This window comes from Haliotis rubra, unplaced genomic scaffold (assembly GCF_003918875.1).
Source record: "Haliotis rubra isolate DU_JTF1 unplaced genomic scaffold, ASM391887v1 Scf1615, whole genome shotgun sequence".
NCBI classification, from domain to species: domain Eukaryota; kingdom Metazoa; phylum Mollusca; class Gastropoda; order Lepetellida; family Haliotidae; genus Haliotis; species Haliotis rubra.
The window spans coordinates 74971-101284 of record NW_025765576.1 but is presented as its reverse complement, the minus strand read 5'-3'; the positions used below and the strand labels follow the sequence as shown (position 1 = coordinate 101284).

The following is a 26314-nucleotide window of genomic DNA, read 5'->3' as shown; positions in this document are numbered from 1 at the left end:
GAACACTGCATGAACGCCACATGAACACTACATGGACACTACATTTAAACTACACGAACACTACATGAACGCAACGTGGACACTGCATTGACACTACATGAACATAACATTGACTATGCATCGACACCACATGAACACCACTTCGACATCTCACGGACACCACATGAACACCACATGGACACTACAAGAACTCCCCATGGACACCACATGGGCTCCATATGGACACTACATGAACACCACATGGACACAACATGGACACTGCATAAACACCACATGAACACTACATGGACACTACATGAACACTACCTGGATACTACATGAACACTACATGGACACTACATGAAGGCTACACAACACCACATGAACACTACGTGGACACTACATGGACATTATATGAACACTACATGAACACTACATGGACACTACATGAACACTATATGGACACTACATGAGCACTACATGAACACTACATGGACATTATATGAACGCCCCATGGACCCCCAATGGACACTACATGGACACAGCATGAACACCAAATGATAACTACATAAACACTACACGACCACTACGTGGCCACTACATGGACACTATAAGAGAACTACGGGGATTAAATGCCACCGACCATACACCTATGTTGCTGGTCTATTTGTAATGCAATACAATGTCTATTTCTAACGCAATGCCACAATATGGTTAGAAACGTCCGGTGGACGTGACGTAATAAGGACTCATCGACCCGCAAGGCGCCATATGCTGTCTCGCTTGTACAGTAGGTCAGTCTTTGTTACATTTTACTGTTTATTTATCAAACCAATCTGATTAATGTAAGACAAATTGGGTATTATTATGAAGTATTTTAGTGACATGATATACATTATAACGATATAGCTTAATTGCTGAAAGATAGAAAGGTACATATCAGTTTTGAGACTACATTTAACCACAATGAATTTCACACGCGCTCAACAGACCGCCATGTAATTATAAACATCCGCGTAGTACCGAATTGTATAGGGTATTTTATCTATGGAATTCAAAGAGAAAGGAAAACGTATTTCTAAGTGAGATATTTTAGCGATAACGAAAGATGCATCAGCAGAGCTTCTCGTCAAGCAAAGCTTTCGTAACGTGTCCTGCCACAGGGTGTTGATGTTAATAATAAAATCACGTCAACTGATATGTGGTCGCCACTAATCATGTTGAACGTTTTGTATTGAAAACCTAAAAACTAGATATAACCATTACACAGGAGCACTGTTTACTGATGACGCTGCCATTACACACATGGAGAGATAACACAGATATCGGGTTTTAGCGGATCCTGGACACGGAGGATAACACAGATATTAGAGTGTAGCGGATCATTGATACTGAAGATGAAAAAACTCAGTGAGTGAAATGTTTAGGTGATAAAATGACTGATTAGGGCACTATGTCTCAGGTTGATGTGTGTGATTGGTGCATAATGTCACTGATTGAATATGTGTGTGATTGGTGCATAATGTCAAGGATGGATAATGTCACCGGTTGATAATATGTGTGATTAGTGCATAATGTCAAGGATGGATAATGTCACTGGTTCATCATATGTGTGATTGGTGCATAATGTCATTGATTGATAATGCGTGCGATTGGTGCATAATGTCACTGGTTCATAATGTGTGTGATTGGTGCATAATGTCACTGGTTGCTAGTGTGTGTGGAGGATGGATAATGTCAAAGAAGGATAATGAAAGTGGTTGATAATGTTAGTGATCTATGGATAATGTCACTGGTTGATCATATGTGTGATTGGTGCATAATGTCATTGATTGATAATGCGTGCTATTGGTGCATAATGTCACTGGTTCATAATGTGTGTGAATGGTGCATAATGTCACTGGTTGATAATGTGTGTGATTGGTGCATAATGTCAAGGATGGATAATGTCACTGGTTCATCATATGTGTGATTGGTGCATAATGTCATTGATTGATAATGCGTGCGATTGGTGCATAATGTCACTGGTTCATAATGTGTTATTGGTGCATAATGTCACTGATTGATAATGTGTGTGGAGGATTCATAATGTCATTGGTTGATAATGTGTGATAGGTGCATAATGTCACTGGTTGATAATGTGTGATAGGTGCATAATGTCACTGGTTGATAATGTGTGTGATTGGTGAATAATGTCACTAGTTTATAATATGTGTAATTGGTGCATAAAGTCACTAGTTGATAATGTGTGTGGTTGGTGCATAATGCCACTGGTTGGAAGTGAGTGTGGAGGATAGATAATGTCAAAAATGTGTGTGATTGGTGCATAATGTCACTGGTTTATAATGAGTATGATTGGTGCATAGTGTCACTGGTTTAGAATGTGTGTGGTAGATACTTTCCCTGGTTGATAATGTATGTGATTGGTGCATAATGTCACTGGTTGATAATGTGTGTGATTAGTCCATAATGTCACTGGTTGATAATGTGTGTGGTTGGTGGATAATGTCACTGGTTGGTAGTGTGTGTAATTGGTGCATAATGTCATTGGTTTATAATGTGTTTTGTTGGCGGATAATGTCACTGGTTGATAAGGTATGTGATATATGGATAATATCACTGGTTGACAATGTGTGTGATATATGGATAATGGCACTGGTTGATAATGTGTGTGATTGGTGGATAATGTCACTGGTTTATAATGTGTATGGGGGATGCATAATGTCACTAGTTGATAATGCGTGTGATTGGTGCATAATGTCACTGGCTGGTAATGTGTGCGGAGAATGGATAATGTCGCTGGTTGATAATGTGTGTGATTGGTGCATAATGTCACTGGTTGGTAGTGTGTGTAATTGGTGCATAATGTCATTGGTTTATAATGTGTGTTATTGGTGGATAATGTCACTGGTTGATAAGGTATGTGATATATGGATATCACTGGTTGATAATGTGTATTATTGGTGGATAATGTCACTGGTTGATAGTATGTTATTGGTGGATAACGTCACTATCTGATATGGTGTGTGATTGTGGATAACGTCACTGGTTGATATAGTGTGTGGTTTTGGATAATGTCACTAGTTGACAAGGTGTGTGATTGTGGATAATGTCACTGGTTGATAATCTGTTATTGGTTGTTAATGTCACTCGTTGATATGGTGTGTGGTTGTGGATAACGTCACTAGCTTATATGGTGTGTGGTTGTGGATAATGCCACATTGAGCTGGCATTGTTCAGCCATTGTGAGACAGATTAGGAAATCCAATCCATCTGTTTGGTTGCAGCTCCCGAGTTTTATTCAAAGTCGGTCGTGTTGACATATGTGCGTGTGTATTTGACAGGATTTTGCCTACCTCACATGATTGATAGGAAGATATGCAGGTCATTAACATGCCATGGGTTAATATATAGTTAGTCTGTTAGTAAGCTGAGGTAGTGTTTGTAACCTAAATAACATATTCTGTCGTTCAGAATCATACCTTTATGTTACAGTTGTGGTGGTACTGATCCAGATATGGCGAATCACGTCTGCTGCAGGTATGTCCAACAAGTTGGAGGGATGGCACTCAAAGTGTAATTCTAATATCATTTTTATATTTTGTATTTTAGCAACTTTATATTTTTAAACTATTACATTATCTTTAGATGTTACAATCCATTTTGATATTTTTAATATACATTTTTATAGATATTTGCTATAATGAGGAAAATATATACAATGTAAGTGACAAAAATGTATCTTTTAACAGATGCGATATATTTATAAAATTCTTTTGACCAGCAATAAACTTGTAAGTTAAAATATATTGTTTGTTTTACATACAGATTGAAAGAGTCCATTTTATATGAGAGTGTACATCATTTGCACTGTTTATTCAAGACCCCCCATTATCCCTACACTCTTTGACCCCCCAAAGTGTAGGCGAATTGAGAGTGTAGGTGAGTGGAAGGACACCATGTCAAAACCACGTGTAATTGCTGTGTTGCACTTCCAGGAATTTAAATAGTCATATGTATCAATTCAAATGTTAAGGACAGAGTATGTTGTAAGTGTAATAAATGTATTGACTGCGAAGAACATGTTTTGTTACACTGTCCCTATATAATGATTTTACAACGGCTCTTTTTACAAATGTTCGGCTTTGTCGTAATTTCTCAATTTTTTATGTCTGTGTATAAGTCTGAGGGGAAAATACGAACTACAATAGTTGAAATATATGTCTGTGTGTAACTGGCCAAGCCTACTGGGCCCCCATTTTCACACATTGAATACAGCCCAGAACGGGCCTCCCTGGCATATGAAAGAACGCTTTTGTTATCAGGGTGAGGTAACACGCCGGAAGCGCTCTTAATATGCACACAAGCAAAACACACGTTTCCTCTGTGCGTGTGTGCGTGCGTGCATGAGTAATGTGCGTGTAAAAATGAGAAACCCTATCCGTGGTGCCCATCAGGAATGGAACGCCAAACTTGTATGTGAGTTTATAAGTGACATGTGTCCATGGTGTGTGCGTTATTTTCTGCATATAAAATGTGTGTACACGTGTGTGTGTGTGAACAAATATACATCTATACGTTGCTATTTTGCAGATCCCCCACCAGAGATACAGAGCAATGAGACGTTGTGTTTTTACTGCAATGAAAGAAAAGTCAATTTCAACTGGACGTACCAAGTACAATCAGTATTCCGAATCCAGTGGAAGTTTGAGGACATTTTCATGGCAAATAAAACAAATCGTACTGTTGACCTGACACAGGTAATATGAACTATAAGACGGATACAGTAAGACGAACAGGATGTAACAAATACTTGCATCTGAAAGTGAGAAATTGAGTTAGATATTTTGTCTGTAGCCTGTAAACTGACAAGATCTGTTTTCTTCATTTAAGGAGTCCCTCAGTATCAACCAGAACTACAGGGGCCGTTTTACCCTCCTAACTCCAGGTGATGTTGGTTTTAGTCTCACCAACTTGAAGAGGGCTGACCTAGGAACCTACAGATGTATCGTTACATTGGACAGCGGAACAGGAATAACACTGCAAGGAGGTTTAGAAGAGAGACGTACTGGTAATGGTTGATGTCGTAGTGAGAGCGGTTGACGTTCATGTAAATGTAATATGATAAATATGATAATACGTAGTGTATATATATATATATATATATAGTTATATTACTTATATTATATTATAATATATATAATAATAAGTAATATAACTATATATGTATCAAGACGTGCAGTTATGCAGCTATGATTATGATGGAATTGGCGTCACTTTATCCTCTTCGAGTGCAAAGGGACATATGTATGTTTGTATATGTAGGAATATTTGCAGACAGACAGAAAAGATGGAGGTAAGGTTCTGAGTGAGTGAGTGAGTGTGTGAGTGATTGAGTGATTAACCGCTAGGCTATAACGCTTTAACCACTATGCTACACCAGCACCCCGAGTGAGACTGAAGCTCGGACGGAGGAACATACACGAGGAGCTAGATGAGTGACGGGCAGTTCCTACAGTGAGGATAACCGTAATAGATATGAACGTATAGTTATAATCAACAGGATTCATTTGCAGATAGACGGGAGAAAGTGAAGGCGTGCAGTGATGAAGCTGCCATCTTTAAGTGGACTCGGACTTGGGAGGAGCCTTTCCAACACGTACAGTGGCAGTTCAATGAAACAACGATTGCCAATACAACCAAAGAAGGAATCAGTAGGGTAGGTGTCATGGCAGCAATCCCCCTGACTGACCTACTTGTCAGATGGAATCGGCAAGTGTTTGTGTAAATGCAAGAGTTCTTTACATACATTGCAATGTATGAACTGTTTAAAATGAAATTGTTAGCTATGTTGTCCCAATTGGGTCTAATTACGTTATCCATGGAGGTTCAATAATTAAAAACACTTTGTTATTAATCTGAGGTTTAATTCCATCACCTCATCTCCTCAACGCAACTACATGTCCAGTCCTCAGTAAAAGTCAATGTATCATTAACTGCAGTTCAAAAGTCTCTGTACAATAAACCCTGTTGGTGCGAGTATCAGTTTTGCGTTCTTGCATCCACAGTTTGCTTTGGTCATCGTCTTCAATATCCCCTCTGTTTGTTTCTAAAGGATTCACTGCGCATCACAGCCGAGTACGAGCCTCGCTTCCATCTGCTACAGGCAGGTGATGTTGGGTTTGGTCATCGCCTTCATGTAATATCCCCTCTGTTTGTTTCTAAAGGATTTACTGCACATCACAGCCGAGTACGAGCCTCGCTTTCATCTGCTACAGGCAGGTGATGTTGGGTTTGGTCATCGTCTCAATGTAATATCCCCTCTGTTTGTTTCTACAGGATTCACTGCGTATCACAGCCGAGTACGAGCCTCGCTTCCATCTGCTACAGGCAGGTGATGTTGGGTTTGGTCATCGTCTTCATGTAATATCCCCTCTGTTTGTTTCTACAGGATTCACTGCGCATCACAGCCGAGTACGAGCCTCGCTTCCATCTGCTACAGGCAGGTGATGTTGGATTTGGTCATCGTCTTCAATATCCCCTCTGTTTGTTTCTACAGGATTCACTGCGCATCACAGCCGAGTACGAGCCTCGCTTCCATCTGCTACAGGCAGGTGATGTTGGGTTCCGTCATCGTCTCCATGTAATATCTCCTCTGTTTGTTTCTACAGGATTCACTGCGCATCACAGCCGAGTACGAGCCTCGCTTCCATCTGCTACAGGCAGGTGATGTTAGGTTTGGTCATCGTCTTCATGTAATATCCCCTCTGTTTGTTTCTACAGGATTCACTGCGCATCACAGCCGAGTACGAGCTTCGCTTCCATCTGCTACAGGCAGGTGATGTTGGATTTGGTCATCGTCTCAATGTTATATCCCCTCTGTTTGTTTCTACAGGATTCACTGCGTATCACAGCCGAGTACGAGCCTCGCTTCCATCTGCTACAGGCAGGTGATGTTGGATTTGGTCATCGTCTTCATGTAATATCTCCTCTGTTTGTTTCTACAGGATTCACTGCGTATCACAGCCGAGTACGAGCCTCGCTTCCATCTGCTACAGGCAGGTGATGTTGGGTTCCGTCATCGTCTTCATGTAATATCTCCTCTGTTTGTTTCTACAGGATTCACTGCGCATCACAGCCGAGTACGAGCCTCGCTTCCATCTGCTACAGGCAGGTGATGTTGGATTTGGTCATCGCCTTCATGTAATATCTCCTCTGTTTGTTTCTACAGGATTCACTGCGTATCACAGCCGAGTACGAGCCTCGCTTCCATCTGCTACAGGCAGGTGATGTTGGATTTGGTCATCGTCTTCATGTAATATCTCCTCTGTTTGTTTCTACAGGATTCACTGCGCATCACAGCCGAGTACGAGCCTCGCTTCCATCTGCTACAGGCAGGTGATGTTGGATTTGGTCATCGTCTTCATGTAATATCTCCTCTGTTTGTTTCTACAGGATTCACTGCGCATCACAGCCGAGTACGAGCCTCGCTTCCATCTGCTACAGGCAGGTGATGTTGGGTTTGGTCATCGTCTTCATGTAATATCTCCTCTGTTTGTTTCTACAGGATTCACTGCGTATCACAGCCGAGTACGAGCCTCGCTTCCATCTGCTAAAGGCAGGTGATGTTGGATTTGGTCATCGTCTTCATGTAATATCTCCTCTGTTTGTTTCTACAGGATTCACTGCGTATCACAGCCGAGTACGAGCCTCGCTTCCATCTGCTACAGGCAGGTGATGTTGGATTTGGTCATCGTCTCAATGTAATATTCCCTCTGTTTGTTTCTACAGGATTCACTGCGCATCACAGCCGAGTACGAGCCTCGCTTCCATCTGCTAAAGGCAGGTGATGTTGGGTTTGGTCATCGTCTCAATGTAATATCCCCTCTGTTTGTTTCCAAAGGATTCACTGCGCATCACAGCCGAGTACGAGCCTCGCTTCCATCTGCTACAGGCAGGTGATGTTGGGTTTGGTCATCGTCTTCATGTAATATCTCCTCTGTTTGTTTCTACAGGATTCACTGCGCATCACAGCCGAGTACAAGCCTCGCTTCCATCTGCTACAGGCAGGTGATGTTGGGTTCCGGCTGGAGACGGTCAGCTCCGCGGACGCCGGAACATATGCCTCTGTCATCACATTTCCAAGCGGAAAATTTAACATTATATGGAATTTGGAAGTGGAAGGTAACTCTTGCATCACGAATGCAGTGTTTCTTATTGCCTGAGGTCTTTAATGACTGACTGACTGGGTATGATTTTACTCCGCTTTTAGCAATATTCCGGTAATATCATGGCGGGGACTCACGAAATGGGCTTCACATCTTGCATTCACGTAGGGAATCGAACCCGGGCCTTAAGCGCAACGAGCGAACGCTTTAACCATCAGGCTACTCCACCGCCCCTCTAAGGCCCTTAAGTCGACAAGCACCCAACACATAAACTATGTAAACTATAGTTTTGGTAAACATTGGACACTTGAACAATGATCAGAAATAGCTGAAAGAACCAAAGATTATGCTGATACATTATGATATCATAATATTTTACAGAAGTACAAAGTGGCAACTTGAGCATTGTCATCAACCAGGAGACGCTGTCCTGTGGGGAGGAGAGGAAGTCGGACTTCAGCTGGGTAATATAGAAGAAGAACAATATATTTTATGGGTCACCATTTTCCACTTACAGAGCATTTTATACTATACGATATATAACATAATTATGGAAAGACAAGTCCAGCCTTACGAGACACAAATCTATATAAAATAACAAATATTGTATTATCAACACTGTCGGGGTAATAAAACATACCAGTATGCGAAATACACGTTGTATTTTCGGCCTAAATCATATTACATGTTTTTACGTATCCTTGCCATCCAGTGCGTTTTTCTGGTACCTTCAAACTGACAAGAAAATAGGGATAATACAATTGGTGCCACGGTCGAGGAAGTAATGTAACAATCTCATGGATGTATTTCATGTGAATGTTACCAAACATTGAGAGACGTTTATTATCTTGTGCAACTGTGACACTTTATTATTATATTCTCCTTTTCACTTATGTTTCTACCATGCAATAATCGTGCAGTGTATATCGGAGACGACAATAACCGTGCAGTGTATATCGGAGACGACAATAATCGTGCAGTGTATATTGGAGACGACAATAACCGTGCAGTGTATATCGGAGACGACAATAATCGTGCAGTGTATATCGGAGACGACAATAACCGTGCAGTGTATATTGGAGACGACAATAACCGTGCAGTGTATATCGGAGACGACAATAATCGTGCAGTGTATATTGGAGACGACAATAACCGTGCAGTGTATATTGGAGACGACAATAATCGTGCAGTGTATATTTTAGACGACCACGTATGTTTCACGACGTGTGTCATCAATATATAGTAAAACTAATTTAACTCCAGCAACATCGACTTCACCTCTTGTACATGTAGTTTCTCTGCTCATCCACTGTATTGGGATTACAGCTAAAGGGAGGTAACCCTCTTTCTCGCGTGCGATACAGTTAAGTCACATACTGTCAATTAAAAATGCATTTGGATTTTACAAGGAAAGGAAACAGGTAGATTTGTGACCTTTACCACACTTTCATAGCGGATGGCGTCTGTTTCATGCCAGATTTAGCTCAGGTAGAACGTATTTCTATGATGTGGAGGTCACTCAGTATGAACGTCCACCAATTGTATACAGACACTGAGGTGTGATTCACATTGTTTCCCATCTTGGAGTCTTCAGGTTCCAGTTTTGGTAGGACAATTCACGACCCATTCGTGCCATGTGTGACGTCAATACAAAACTTCAGAACAGAACAGTACAGAACTCTCACAAACTCAGGCCGGGATACTCGGCAATAGAGGTACAAATATACAGTTTAGAATACACAGGATGGCGGGATGGTTTACATGGAAGATTGTACAGTTTTCATAATAGCATTACTCTTTTGAAAAAGACTTAGTTCACTTTACATTTAAACAATTCGTTAAATTTTAACACGTGTTTTTTAACATAATAGTTTGGGATATATGTTTTCCTATGACGTTTGAAGATAGAGAGAAAAATACAATGGAATTCATCACCGTTGTCTTCACGTTTGTGAATTCTATGGAATCCTGGAAGGGACATTGTCGCGCTGTCACGTTGTTGCCCTCTCAAATACAAGCAAAATTAAGTAAACGCGACACGCAACAACGCGACATTTCGCCCATTTGTGGCATTGTCGCGATGTCGCATGTCGCGTTTTGAATAATATTTTTTTTCTATTAATTCCTCCAAAGGGCGACACGCGACATAGCGACAATTTTCAAGGTCAAAATATGTCGCGTTGTCGCGCGTCGACCTATGTATGATGTGTAAAAACAGCCTAAAAAAATTACTAAAACGCGACACGCGACAGTGCGACAACGCGACATTTCATCAAAATGTCGCGTTGTCGCATTGTCGCGTGTCGCGTTTTATTAGTTACCGCGGAATTTCAAAACTATTACAAGGATGAATATGTCTAGATGTATTTAAAGGGCGAAGGTACCCAGGGATCGAACTCAGATTAATAATAATGGCCGTGAAGTCTGTGGGTGAAGAGTTCTTGGTTAATGGAATGGATGTATTGAAACTGACCATTTGGCTGAAAATTATTGAAAAAAATTAACTGATTGAGTAGGTGTATGTTTGAAACGATACAAGTACATGTGTATCGCTTGGTATAGTATCATATGAGAAAACTATCGCTATATTGTGAATCCTGACATGTGCAGGATTAATGATATAGGATTCAAATAGAATTGAAAAACAGACATCACAACACATTATCGTAATGAAATACCTTGCTAATTTACCATTTTCCCTAAACCTTGAGTGATTGAGTGAGGAGTGGAAGTGGAGCGGAGTGGAGAGGAGTGGAGAGGAGTGGTGAGGAGAGGAGCGGAGTGGAGAGGAGTGGAGGAGTGGAGTGGAGTGGAGTGGAGTGGAGTGGAGTGGAGTGGAGTGGAGTGGAGTGGAGTGGAGTGGAGTGAGTGGAGAGGAGTGGAGTGGAGAGGAGCGGAGTGAGTGAGTGAGTGAGTGGAGCGGGAAGGGGACCAGATTTAGTGAGTGAGTGAGTGAGTGGAGCAGGGAGCGGAGAGCGGAGTGGAATGAGTGAGTAGATAAAGTGGAGTGGAGCGGAGCTGAGTGAGTGTGTGAGTGAGCGAGTGGAGTGGAGTTGAGTGGAGTGAGTGATTGGAGCGGGTAGCGGAGCTGAGTGAGTGAGTGAGTGAGCGAGAGGAGTGGAGTGGAGTGGAGTGGAGTGGAGTGGAGTGGAGTGGGTGAGTGAGTGGAGTGGAGCGGAGTGGAGTGAGTGAGTGGAGCGGGAAGGGGACCGGATTTAGTGAGTAAGTGAGTGAGTGAGTGGAGGAGGGAGCGGAGAGCGGAGTGGAGTGGAGTGGAGTGGAGTGAGTGAGTAGATGGAGCGGAGTGGAGTGGAATGAGTGAGTGAGTGAGTGGAGCGGAATGAGTGAGTAGAGCGTAGCCAAGAGGTGTGGAATAGAGTAGATAGGAGCGGAGATGAGTGGAGTGGAGTCGGGTGGAGTGAGTGAGTGGGTGGAGCGGGAAGTGGAGTGGAAGGAGGAGGGAGCGAGCGAGCGAGGGTTGATTTCTGGCACTCCTCTCGGCACGCAACTCGATTTGCAATCCACTGGGCACGCATCTCGATTTGACCGCTTTTAAAATCATAATGATAACAATCAATTGTTGAGTGGAGCGAAGTGGAGCGGAACGGAGTGGGTGAGTGAGTGAGTGAGTGAGTGGAGCAGGGAGTGGAGAGTGGAGTGGAGCGAGTGAGTAGATGGAGTGGAGTTGAGTGGAATGAGTGAATGAGTGGAGTGGAGTGGACCGGAGCGGAGCGGAGCGGAGCGGAGTGGAGTGGAATGAGTGAATGGAGGGGAGTGAAGTGGTGTGGATGTGGAGTAGAGTAGAGAGGAGCGGAGATGAGTGGAGTGGAGTGGAGTGGAGTGGGGTGGAGTGAGTGAGTGGGTTGAACGGGAAGTGGAGTGGAAGGAGGACGGGAAGGGTGGAACGAGCGAGCGAGCGTTAATTTCTGGCACTCCAAGGGCACGCAACTCTCCCAAGCGATTTGACCACTTTTAGAATCATAATGAACACAGTCCATTTGTATGGCGTTTTCCCAAGAAGAATATCACGTTCAAATCCGACCAAAACTGTATTTAAGGTGCTGGATGGTTGAGTGATATTACCATCTCATTCTGCCTGGTATCCATCCACTACTGGCTGTCGGACAGGACTGTACCAAGAATCTCTCTGAGGAGCCCCACTGTGGAACATAGTGACCCATTCGTGGACATCACTTGATGTTTCTGCCGATGTGGCCTGAATTTTAACAATATTTGAGTTTTTTCACAACCTGTGAGCTTTATATGGGTGAAATTTCCAAAGTGATGAGTGTGTATGGTGCTGGGATTAGAACCTATGATCTGGTGTGACTAAGAGACACAACTCTGCACAGCAAATTACCCCGCCTTGAATGACAGGGTCACCGTGTGCCATCATTACAATGAATAGTAGCGCTAATAATTTGTCTTGCTGCTAAAACACACTTGATTGGCCAAATACATTTACAATATATACAATAATTTTCAAAGCAACAATGAAAGATTTGCATTAAGTTCAAGAAAAGCAGCCCCCATTATCATTACGCGTACTACTTCATTGTAAAATCCATTGGATGTAACAAAGGCCCACTGTAGAGTCTGCGCATGCGTAGACTCAATGACTTTCTATGCAAACGCATCGGTAATCGAAAAGGGCGACAACGCGACATATTGAATATGTCGCGTTGTCGCGTGTCGCGTTTTAGTGAATTTTTAGGCTTCTTTTCACGCATCTTAGATAGGGCGACGCGCGACAACGGGACATATTTTGACCTTGACAATTGTCGCTATGTCGCGTGTCGCCCTTTGGAGGAATAGAAAAATACTATTCAAAAAGCGACATCACGACAATGCGACAAATGGGCGAAATGTCACTTACTTGTGTTGGAGAGGGCGACAATGCGACATAGCGACAATGTCCCTTCTCGGATTCCATAGAATTCACACATTCTTTCTTCGGGTGGAATTTTGTGCCACCTACCGACTTCTATGTGTGAATGATAGAAGGAAGTTCTAAACAGGAGTAATTTAAAAGTTTCATGTCCAGTTTGATTAAACCGTCAACGCCAGGGAATAACCAGTCCCGACTGATACAGATTTCCCTGAGAGTAAACGTTAAACCAGACGTGGACCGGATGTGGCTGGATCGCTGACAACCAGTATCTACACGGTCTGTGGTTTAAAGCGTTCGTTCGTCACGCCGAAGACCCAGGTTTGATTCTCCACATGGGTACAATGTGTGAGTCCCATGTCTGGTGTCCCCGCCGTGATATTGCTGGAATATTGCTAAAAGCGGCGTACAACCATGCTCACTCACGCACTCACTCTTCTGGTAGCATCCGACAACTGGTGCTTGGCTGACTCTGCACCGGAGTGAGTGAGTAAGTGTGAGTTAAAATTTATCGTCACATCGGCAATATTTCCAGCCATATCGTGACGAGAACAATTAATTGTATACATAGTACTTAATGGTAAATGGGAAAACCTGACAACGAAGGACAGTAAAATAACTGGATTATCACAGATTCGAATTTAAAACTAGTAATTCAATCTAAAACAGTTTAACTATAGATGACAATACAAGGTAAAAACAGGCTATATATTGCCAACAACTGAAGGTAGATCACCATGCTAGAGACCACGGGGACTTACAGTACATTTGCTTCCTGCATGGACCCTAGCTGGATTTACACCATCCCCTCAGCTATTAGCAATTTTAGATACTCTTGCCACAAATTAAACGAGCATATATTCTCACGATTAAAATGGTAATAGGTTTAGATTTACTTCGAATGTTTTGGGACTTACGTATTCTCTCAGGAGGACAAAAAATGTACAGTGCTTTAACCCCCTTTGAGGGTACAGCCACTGACAATCTAAGTTACTAATCTAAACTACGTATCATTAAAATACATCTATCTACAGAACATATTAATCAAAACTCATTAATCAAATCAATTGCTTTAAAAAAACAAGAATTATATGAAAATGAACAGTATTGAAAAGATCCTTAACAGTTTTAACATTGAAAAATATATCCCTTATGATGGAGAATTCAACACCGTCGAGTAGGAGATGCTTGACTGTGACTCTCTCATCACAAGGGATACAAAACGTAGGATCTTCACCTTTTAACAGATATTTGTGAGTGTAACGCGTATGGCCAGTGGGACATCGTCCCAGAATGACCTCCTCAAATGTGGACTGACAACCCAAGTAGGTGTAACCAACATAAGGTTATATTTCATGTAATTTATTGATACCTACTTGGGTGTCCCACTTCTGCATCAGATCACGGATGGAAGTTTTAATGCAAGATTTGTAATCAGAGTAATACTCTGCACAGTAATATCTCTTATCATGATGGCGGCATGTGAACAGTCTCTACCAGACGCTTTACTGACACACGTTTGATCTAACAAATCTAACGGGTGTTGTCATTTGGTCTCCATAAGTCATGGGCCCCCTCGAGAAATATAAACTGACGCTGAAGACGGACTGTTCCTTCCGTCCACTAAACAGGCTCCAGAACGCGTCGCTGTCGCCAGTCGAGTAAAGTCCATGACGTGAAGTTAAAGGGTGCTTGTTAATTCTTCAGGTTTTCCTAAATGTCTCTGGGGTAGAGAACGTGGATAAGACAGGACACGCCCTACATCTGCCGTCCGTTCCTACATCGGGGTGGGTGTATTGTTTCCGTCAGTCTGACTGTACAACGTCGTCGATCTACAATTTCACCAGGGATGAGTCAGTCAAAGGTAATGATTTACATTGACTTTACACGTTGCTCGTTGTACGGGACATGCCCTGGCTGTCGGACATTTTAAGTTGCGTTGTGAGTTTGTTTTGTTTTACCGTTATATCCCATTGTTGCCTTCTCCCATTACATACAGTCTTTCATTTCATCTTTTAGAAAGGGTAAATCTCTTTGATTTCAAAGGGTGAACAGATCCAAAAAGCATTATACTTACTCTACTAACAGTAATCGTAATCTAGCCTGTAGTGACTGATGGTGAGAATTCATAGCAATATTAGACTCGTTCCAGTTACCCATCAGGCTAGCTATTCTCGAAACGTTCTCAACACATTGGCTACGATCAAAGTTAAGAATTCTTATAAGGGCCCTGGCTATCTATTCTTGAAACGTTCGTAGCCCTACGAACTTCTTAAGCCCATTCTTAAAACATTGGCTACGATCAAAGTTAAGAATTCTTAGGGATACGAACGTTTCGAGAATAAGGGCCCTGCTTATTATAGCTTGTGACGACAGACAATGCTTGACGCGAACCTTATCTGAAATTATGAATATTTTGCTTTGCTCTAAATCTGCCATGTAATAAACCTTTCTGTCTGTCTGCCTATATAGTGTAGTGTCCTCTTCTTTCTTTTTATTTATCTCCGTTTTTCATTTATCTATGCTACTATGAAACTTGGCGAAATGGCGGTACTGAATTTGTGATGGCGGCATCGAATAAAGAATATAACACAAAAGTCAACGTTCATTTGAGTTCATTTATCATTTATGTTCTGTTTTGAAACTCAAATTAGGTTCAAAATTTGCATGCATTTGAGTGTTGGTGATTGAGATGAACCGGAGGCGGGACAAGAATGAAATCTGGTGAGATATTGCTGTTTATGGCAAGCTAGTATGGTAATATGGTAATATATCAACCGTCTTGTTTGAGATGTGATTTGAAATGAAAACAATCCTTGCAACGAAAAGGTTAATTAAAATCTGCATATTGTGAAACCTTACATATGTGGCGGTGGTAATTGGGGCTGATATCTGTATGGTGTGAGTGATACGTGTCATCTTTCTATCTCATTGTGTCTCTTATCTTTGTATAAATTGTTGGCCATTTTCCAAATAGAATATCGGTCTTAAACCTAGGTGTTGTTTTTCCTTTAGATAATGTGCCCGAAGAGGGAAGACGCAAGATGAATCCCGCAGCTTATGTAGTTCTGATTGTCATTATCATCATCATCATCATCATCATCATCATCATCATCGTAGTCCTAGTACTGTATAAGCGAAGAAGACAAAGGCAACACCTCAGGTGAGTGAGTGAGTTAAAATTAAAGTCACTTTGGCAATATTGCAGCCTTATCGTGACTAAATCAAGTAATAGATTAAAGTTATTAAAAGGAAATTATACAAATCTGTCAACGAAGGACAGTAAAACAACTAGATTATGAGAGAAAGAAAGGTATGATAAGGGTGGTTTTTTGCCCACGAACAGAATTGGCTGAACACATGGTATTTGTTTAGAGACAAGATGGCTTTGCATAAAAAAGCTATTTTTTAAATGATCTGAGGCCATAATTTCAATGCAGAGGGGCCAAAAATGGGTCGTATCAGTTCCCATGAAAAAATAACAAGAAATCTGAAATATCAGTTTGCCATAATGACTTATATACAACTATCAGTTTATTTACATACAAACAGTATCAGTTTTGCAACAGGTATTCATGAAGAAGAAACATGTCAACATCAATCACAAGGTTTTAACTTCAAGAGGCCCAATTAGGGTTCCAATACATTGTGGACAGTAATTCAATTACTTGCCAATTGATTACAAAAAGCACATTATTGACAACTTTCTTTGCAAACATAAACTATAGGTCAATTTTACAACATGTACTTATGATAACCAATCATGTCCCACGAAAAATCACAGGGGCCCATTTTAGGTCTAATTACATTTTGGGCACAGCTTGATTTTAACAAGTAAAAGTTTTAATGTCAGTATTCACAACCGGTTTTAGCAAATATACACTAAACATCTCATTCTCAACATGTTGTTATAATAACCAATCATGTTGCACTAAAAGCACAGGTCTTGACCTCAAAGGGGCCTATTTCAGGTGAAATTACATTCTTGGCACAGCTTGATTTTTGACACCAAGTAAGTGTTAAAAGTCAGTATTCAAAAATCTTCAAAAAGTAATTATTCACAACTCATTCACTGCAAATATATATAAAACATCCACTTTCACTCTTCATCCACATGGTCATCAATCTCTGAATCAGTTTCTGAATCACTATCAAGAACTGCAGCATTCAACTGTGTATCACTAGAGTTGCTGGAAACAGGCATATTGTCTTGGTGTCTGCCATACCCAGATCTTCTCTCAACTGAAAACAGATGACTTTATATCAAAAGAAAATCCTGTTTTAAAACTTTGATATTATAAATCTATACAAGGGTAACATTACTTATTTATTTTCAAATGTCAGTAGTCTGGCCTTGAAGGCTTCTGCAGATTTAATCACCAATGAGACATCAGTATTTCTGAAATTCTGTCACATTAAATAAGAAAATTGAAGAAAAAAAAATATTGGGTATTTTTAGCACTCGCATTATTCTTACCTTCCACCTCAAGTTTTATGTTGTCATCTTCATGAAATGACACTCCTGAAATCAGTCCAAGCAAATTTCTCTTATCTGAAAACTAATATTTGAAATCACAAAAGAATTATCATTATGTTCTTGAAATTGGTGCTTTGTATTTTTTCTAATGCTAAACATGTCAATAGGATAGTTATATAGGGAAGGGAATTGACCTCCAAAAGCATAATCAATTGTTGAGGCCACTTTTTGATCAATTATAGATATAAGATAAAAACAACTGTTAGAGCACTTGAAAACAAAGGTAATCAGTCCTCAGTTTTAATATGAGAATTGAAACCAATAGTCATTGATTCTGTAAACATATTTCTAAGAAGAAATAGTGAACGCTTTTATTGATTATGTGATTTGTTTATCGGTAATTGTCTGGCAGCCCACCAAATATCCATAAACTAATTATTTGTTTGATCAGTGCACCACTAATTAACAGCTCTGGACAGTTTGTAAATATTTACTTACAGAAATTACCATACTAACATTTTGAAACAATGCTTACCTTCTACAGGTTCTTTATTGTGTGGGAACAAAGTGGAAAAGTCAGTGTCTTCAGGCTTAAACAAGATTTACATGATGTTAATTCAAGTTTGTTTGAACAGTGTAACTTACATTACCAAACTTAAGAAAAAAAATTGTATTTCATATGCACAAGTTTTGTCAGCCAATTTACAATGTTTAACTTAACTTTTGAAAAAAAAAGAAGAAAAGAAAAAAACAATTAGAATTTCAACCTGAATGTCTGATAACAGAAAAAATTGAGAAGCCATCACTGTAACCATTAGGCTACAGATTCTACTGTTATCATTTGTCACTTTAAGCTTATATATACACTTTGCAACAATGTGTCACTTGACGTCTGCTTGCTTTTCATAATCTGCTAGACCTTGATACAATGTTCTTATTCTAACAATATTAAATGTAGCCTGATATATCCTAGAAAACATCAAGGTACATTATTTTTGTTAAAATGTGTATGTTTATACACTGTTACATCCAGTGGAATGCCAGTGTTATTTGACAGTGACAGGTGACACAGAGGGGTTTGCTAAACAGATGATAGAACAAATATGATAAAATTCTAGCATAATTACAAAGATTCTCACCTTTAGAATGCTGCCTGATCATATTTTGAAAAATCTTCTGATGTCTTCTTATTTTTCCAGCAGTGATCAACAGGGTCTCCAAAAAACTACCCTTGTTTTCCTCAAAGTAATCAGCCTTGAGAGTCCCTTACGATATTGAAATGTTAACATGTTTCATAAGTTCATTTCAGTGCTCTAAAACATTCAAAATAGTAATGAATCATGGTATAGTTGTGTAAATGTGACGGATAGATTTCAGAGATATTACTTTACGCCAATGTTTATTTTTGCGATGTTGTATGGGTCAATTCATACAACAGAAAAAATGTACTTTTTAAACATTTTGATATGAGCAAAAGCGTGACCCACCACAATTTTTCAGGAGTGCATTCTTATTTACTCTCTTCATATATGGTGAAAAAATTGGGATGGGTCAAGCTTTTTTATCACTCTGAAAATATGAAAATGCAGGTTTTCGAAGATGTTGTAAAATAGGTTAATTTTGAGGTCTTCAAAGAGGGAAAAAACAACACTAAAACATATAAAAAAAACATATGGAGGTAATTTCAACAATTCATTTAGCATTTTTTATGCTAAAATTATCATGTTGTAGAACTTTGACTATCATGAAATTTTGTGGGCCAATAAGGGCCTTTATCATACCTTGTCCTTTAAAACATTTTAACTATACAAGACGATACAATATAGAAAACCGGCAATAGATCGCCAACAACTGAAGGTAGATCACCATACTAGGGACCATGGGAACTTTCAGTTCATTTGCTTCCTGCATGGACCCTAGCTGGATTTACATCATCACTTCAGCTTTTAACAATTTACACACATCTAGCCATCCATTAAAAAATACACATATTCTACGATTAAGAAGGTGGAGAGTTTAAATCAACTTTGAATTTTTTGGGACGTACGTACCCTCTCAGGAGGACGATCATTTTATGCCCCAGGTGAGTCTTACATACAGCGGTGATGGTTGGCTTGTCTTACCTGTTGTATACGAGTGGCGGTGGGGTAGCCTAGCGGTTAAAGCGGTCGCTCGTCACGCCGAAGACCTGGGTTTGATTCCCCAATTGGGTACAATGTGTGAAGACCATATAATATCAATTCAATAATGATTCATCTATATAGCGCCGTGTATCCATCTGACTGGCTGCTCACTGGACACTGTATTCATAAACTAATTATTATTACCCCGGATAACCTAACACGTCAAAGCATTGGTTACACAACAGTCTCGTTTCCTGCTGACTGGGTTGCGTCCTATTGCGCAACTTAGTACAATAACCAGTCCAGAATTTTCAGACCAATTCATTCAACTTGATATATAAATATTAATCAGTATTATTTGATACATTCAACCACTTGTATATTGCAACACTACGGTCCTTCTTATCCTTGCAAACACATCGGCAGCGTGCTCTGTCGTACAGCGTGCTCTGACAAACAGAAATCTGGAAATTGTGGAAATCTCATAAAGAGGCTCTGCCGCAAGAAACGTTTGGCGGTCTTGTTCGGACTTGAGAGTATGTCAATGACATTGTGCGTTATACACCACATTGAAAAAGTGTAAAAAACACATAACAGGTAACCAGTGAGCCAGATGTATTGTTAATCATTTTACGGCCTCATCAAACAGGGTCCGTCTGTGACGTCTAAGTTAAGGTCATGCTGCCTACACCTCGCCATAAAATATACAAATACGATGTTGTTAAAGTTTAAATTTAAAATTAACTTAACAATTCCACTTGCTTATGAAACAAGGAATTGGAATTCAGTGTAACCATAATTGTTTGTGGTGTCTCTTTTTACTTTCACATGAGAAAATTCGGCTGAAAAGTAGGTCATAGTCTGAATAGGTTAATGGGACTCATGTTTCGGTTTGCTGCCTGTGAGGCGCTAGAAAGTCGTAGTCACTTGACTTATCTCACCGGATACCCATTTTCTGCTGGGTGAACAGAGGCAATATCTGGTGTGCCCGCCGTAATATTGTTGGAATGTTGATAAAAGCGGCATGAAACTAAACTCACTCACTCTCTACTATGTATATGTGTATGTATTGAGAATTTATTGCGAATTTAAAGATTGTAATAGTTCCTCTATCAATCATATCCAGCCTTAAGTTTTCTGAACTCCTTCGTTTGTTTTAAGAAAAAAGAATACCAAGCCGCCTCCTGTCACCGACAGTCAATTTTCGGGCTCTACCTGCGCCTGCCTGGTGCTCAGTGCCATATCCATTTGCAATATTTTTCAAAACACGATAAACAGTGGACAAAGGGATGCTTGAAATCACTTTAGCTGATCTGATGTCCTTGTTATAATACTCTAAAATCAACTTCCTCCTCTCTAATTTATCCTTACTGAGGATCACTGAAAATGTCTTCTGCTAGCAAGTCAACAAAGGGGGATAACTCTTCACAAACTAATGAAAAAGGATTAACGGAGTTGTCTCTCTTGACTGAAACCAAACACTTGATAGCTGGTCAAGGTTGTTTATACTAGAAATCCAATTAAACATATTCCTAAAATTCTCCATAATTTCTGGTCATACTATATGTCCTTAACACAGGCTCTGTGATTGCCCTGTGGTGAGGACCATTTAAACTATCAAACTAGCAGTGTTTACACCTGTTGTTGCTTGTGTGTTGCAGGGACTCTACACCGGATGGCGGAGCGGACATGGACATGCTGTAGGACATTATAAACCAGACACATACCTCATGTGCCAAAATTCCACGCGCGTCTTGCTACCTTTTATGAAGGAGTAAATACGGATGAAAACCTGACGGGGAATCAACGCGCAAGTTACAGATTGCACCTTTGGGAAAATATATGCAATTACCTGCGCAAACTAATGTCCCACTCTACTGTTACTGGCCCGGTGCAGTAGATGCACAATGTAGTTGCAGTGTTAATGTGCAATAGACATGCAATCATGTCGGCATGTGACCAGGAAAATAATATTTATTGCAACTGTCCAAAAAAAACAAACTCCTCTTGTTCCATTTTTAGAACAGCAACGCTTTTCCTTTCAATCCAAATATTTTTTCTCCACTTATGACTCTATAATTATATTCTTTATTGAGACAGACAGAAGCCTATATTTCAAGTCGAAATACATCTAATTTTTCCTTCTTGCGAGACCTTAGCTGTTGCTCTGCTTAGGCTCTTTTATCTAATGCAAAACCCATGTCACAACCGTGTTTACAAATCCCCCACCAATACCAGCTGGGTCTCCTTGATACTGTGAAGACCATCTCTACATTATATATTCCAAGATAGCCATGTCAGATATATGGTCAGTAGATCTAGTATGCTTTGTTTTGATGCATAACTAACATGATGGAAACACAGTACGTATATCTTCAAACTGATCTCAGGACTCATATTAGTCGGACTCGTACAATCAACTGAGCCTTTAGCAGAGATGACCTATGGATGTGAACACGAAGGATGTTTATTTAACTTGTTCATAATCGGCTTGTATATGTTATTTAACAAATAAGAAGGCGCCCTTTAAAGGCCTTTGGCTGATGTCATCATCATTTGACAATGGTTCATTAACACTTATCTTGCCTCACGCATAAATGTCGTTTTCTGATTGGCTAAGCGCTCTTCTATTAATTTTAATGTACCCCGCTTACAAGCGAGCAACATTTTCTATGTTCCCTGCTTGGAGTGCCGAACTCATTTGGTACTTCGTAGTAGTAATTCTTTATCTCGAATAACATTGAATCACGTATAATGCATGGAAATTACCGATGTTTTGCGAAGGCAAATCGATGGAAGGGAGATAACTCTTTGTTTTTCTTGTCGTCTGGTACTCCATGCTATGATCAGATACCCGTGCTTCAAATAGTTCAAAACTACCATTGAGGTGTTGGGTAAGATAAATAGGTTGTACACTGGTCCTTCGAGGGTACATCAGCCCATGTCCCCCTCGAGACCAGTGAACAACTTATAATGTACCAATGTACTTGGTGTAGTCGGTGTCATACCGGCGACCCTGCTCTCGGTAAAAATGTCGTGTGGATGTGGTAAACGTCTTTGTTTTGTAGCTTCTATTTATCTTAGTGCATCCATAAGTATGAATGTGTTTTGCACTCCTTTTACAAATAAACTGCGTAAATACTTACAATGCGTCTTATTATCTATCTGTATCGTGTGGCTGGCAAGTTTGGTATGTTCCGCTATGATATTGCTGTGGTTGGTATCTAACTCACTAAACATTAACATGCTGACATGCTTTGGCTTACTAACACATAAGGAAACAAACAACAGCCGTTAGGAGGATAAACCTTTAATAGTCGAGCTGTAGGTGAGATACCTCGTGTTGTAGTAATAGTAGCAATTACGCACCAAGATTGGAATATACCTATCCAACCCGTTACTGTTGACAGACATCATTTGACAAAGTACGGCGCGTTTGATCACCTGTTTTAGGCCAGGTGAATTTTTTTTACGTCGTACTTAAGAATATTTTACTCATATGACGACGTGCATGCGTGTGTATATGTGACCGCGTGCACTAGCCCAGACTTAAGCTGGTTTTATATGTTAGCTCACTGAGATACCATGCCGCAGATAAGCATGAATACGCCACTCAGACACATTATACTGACTCCGAGCCGACCAGTCCCTGTTGTACCCATTGATGCAGAGCGCCAGGAAGGGATCAACAAGTACCATATGTTAACGTTTTTTGATATAACGAGGGAGGGCATCCAACCCGCGACCTTCTACTCGGATGCTCTAACCACTACACCTTAGAGGCGGTACGATCGCCTATTTGAAACTTCCCATAGTAACATAAAGGTCTAGTATACAACAATGTATGGTTCGGAAGCTACAACCAACACTCACTATAGCGGAATACCGGGACTATGTCAGGAATCCACGTAAACAATTCACTAGAATAACATCAGGCGCGTCTGACCGTGACTCGCACTTCGATGTTCAGGGAGGTAGGTGAACAACGCGAATGACGTGTTATATATGATACTGTGGTAACACAGTTATCAAGGCTGTGTGTATATCATATTGATGGGGTGTGCGTAGGAGGCTAGGATCCCTGATACTGTTGCTGATGTTGTCTTGTCAGTGTTTTATGTCGTGTCACCAGGGGACAGTAGAGTCGTCCTTGCTACACAGGTATCTACGCTACTGAGGCAGTGGTAATCCAGGGCCTAGATTTTCGAAGCTCTCTTAGCGCTAAGATAGTCGTAAGTGCCATACATTAACATTAACTTACGACTATCTTAGCGGTAGGAGAACTTCGAAAATCTAGGCCCTGGTCACTAAGCACATTGCATGGCGTTATAGCCACCAGTGACTGGCCTTGGTGTAAGTCCGTATTTGGGCTGTATGGCGTTATATCCACAAGTGACAGAGTTGGGTGTAACTTTGTATTTGAGCTGAATGGCGTTATATCCACCAATGACAGAGTTGGGTGTAACTCTGTATTTGAGCTGAATGGCGTTATATCCACCAATGACAGAGTTGGGTGTAACTTTGTATTTGAGCTGTATGGCGTTATATCAACCAATGACAGAGATGGGTGTAACTTTGTATTTGAGCTGAATGGCGTTATATCCACTAATGACAGAGTTGGGTGTAACTTTGTATTTGAGCTGTATGGCGTTATATCCACCAATGACAGAGTTGGGTGTAACTTTGTATTTGAGCTGAATGGCGTTATATCCACTAATGTCAGAGTTGGGTGTAACTTTGTATTTGAGCTGAATGTCGTTATATCCACTAATGACAGAGTTGGGTGTAACTTTGTATTTGAGCTGAATGTCGTTATATCCACCAATGACAGAGTTGGGTGTAACTTTGTATTTGAGCTGAATGGCGGTATATCCACTAATGACAGAGTTGGGTGTAACTCTGTATTTGAGCTGTAAGGCGTTATATCCACCAATGACAGAGTTGGGTGTAACTTTGTATTTGAGCTGTATGGCGTTATATCCACCAATGACAGAGTTGGGTGTAACTTTGTATTTGAGCTGAATGTCGTCATATCCACTAATGACAGAGTTGGGTGTAACTTTGTATTTGAGCTGAATGTCGTTATATCCACTAATGACAGAGTTGGGTGTAACTTTGTATTTGAGCTGAATGGCGTTATATCCACCAATGACAGAGTTGGGTGTAACTTTGTATTTGAGCTGAATGGCGGTATATCCACTAATGACAGAGTTGGGTGTAACTCTGTATTTGAGCTGTATGGCGTTATATCCACCAATGATGACTAGATGGCGCACGTGATGCAGGTGATCACCATTTACCATGTTGACCAAAACTAGAAATATGAACTTGGTAAACCGAAATTCGAAGTCACTGTCATTTTTTAATCACACCCAATGTACGCAAACAACACTCTCGGGATGTCATTGGCCAACGTCAACCTGTTGCTGTTCCAATAAGATATATATATATATGACATGTATGTACTATTATTATGCTATAGGTGAGGACCTCGAGAACGGAACAATCATCATCCTCATCACCGTGGTTCTTTCAGTCCTAATCGTCATCATAGTGTCCAGTGTAGTGTTACTATGGAAGCGTGCACAGCATCGTGCACACACCAGGTGAGTAATCCACAAGGAGGCGATTCTTGTTCTGTGTTACCTGAAACGTAAATACAGATACCCCTTGTTTTCAGACTAAGTTTCTATCACTGCTTAGTTCGTGAAGCAAATTCAAACCCATCATTGTAGAGTGATGGATGCACATGCAATGTCTTTATCCTTTGTCTGTTGTAGCAACGAATTGGAAAAGAAAGAAGCGGACGAGGAGATGCTTCCGCAAAAAAACGCGGCAGTAGATCTTAAGTTTAAATGTCCCTTGAAAATCAAATGTTGTGGACATGTAGCACAGTAGTGATATTTTGCAATTTTGTTCAGTTCATATAAACTACAGTTGCAATTGTTATAACGTTTAATGTCCGAAATGTGAATACCATCAGTCACACTGCACTGTACAAATGCAATAATAGTGCTCAAGTACACACACATCACTGGACACACCTGGCTATAGTGCTACAGGGATACACATGATGACAGTATTGGACACTCCTGGATATAGTGCTACAGGTACACACATGATGACAGTATTGGGTACATCTGGATATAGAGCTACAGGCAAACACACAAGATGACAGTATTGGACACACCTGGATATAGAGCTACAGACAAACATTCACGATGACAGTACTGGAAACACCTGGATATAGTGCTGCAGGTACACACCTAATGACAGTATTGGGTACATCTGGATATAGACCTACAGGCAAATACACAAGATGACAGTATTGGACACACCTGGATATAGAGCTACAGGTACACACATGATGACAATTTTGGACACACCTGGATATAGTGCTACAGGCAAACACACTCGATGACAGTATTGGACACACCTGGATATAGAGCTATAGGTAAACACAAAATGGACAGTATTGAAGACACCTGGATATAGAGCTACAGACAAACACACATGTTGACAGTATTGAGGACACCTGATATAGTGCTACAGGTAAACACACATGATGACAGTATTGGACATACCTGGATATGGAGCTACAGGTACAAACACATGATGAAAATATTGGATAACCCTGGATATAGTGCTAGAGGTACACATACACACATGATGACAGTAT

At 40.5% G+C, this 26314-nt stretch overlaps 2 protein-coding genes across 4 annotated transcripts in view; one reads left to right on the top strand and one right to left on the bottom strand.

Moving 5' to 3' along the window:
• Positions 1 to 1277, bottom strand: part of LOC124271598 — a 17591-nt gene extending 16314 nt beyond the window's left edge. Inside the window, exons 1-2 of the mRNA XM_046706747.1 lie at positions 1263 to 1277; positions 351 to 378 (exon numbers count right to left, since the gene is read on the bottom strand). Coding sequence (XP_046562703.1) covers positions 351 to 378; positions 1263 to 1277 — 43 coding nt within the window. The remainder of the gene's footprint in view (positions 1 to 350; positions 379 to 1262) is intronic.
• LOC124271599 lies at positions 722 to 26314 on the top strand. Of its 3 annotated transcripts, XR_006897089.1 has the most exons (12): positions 722 to 773; positions 1250 to 1389; positions 3454 to 3519; positions 4573 to 4739; positions 4873 to 5050; positions 5556 to 5698; positions 7995 to 8163; positions 8529 to 8611; positions 14743 to 14899; positions 25118 to 25241; positions 25416 to 25745; positions 26288 to 26314. XR_006897089.1 is itself a non-coding variant. In XM_046706748.1 (11 exons), exons 2-11 carry the CDS (start codon positions 1377 to 1379, stop codon positions 25531 to 25533), a joined length of 1218 nt encoding a protein of 405 aa, XP_046562704.1. In that variant the 5' UTR covers positions 722 to 773; positions 1250 to 1376; the 3' UTR covers positions 25534 to 25894. The 3 variants fall into 3 exon arrangements, 2 of the variants coding, with proteins under 2 accessions (XP_046562704.1, XP_046562705.1); XM_046706748.1 differs by lacking the exon at positions 26288 to 26314 and having other exon boundaries at positions 25416 to 25894; XM_046706749.1 differs by lacking the exons at positions 25118 to 25241; positions 25416 to 25745; positions 26288 to 26314 and adding exons at positions 16051 to 16198; positions 21297 to 21371.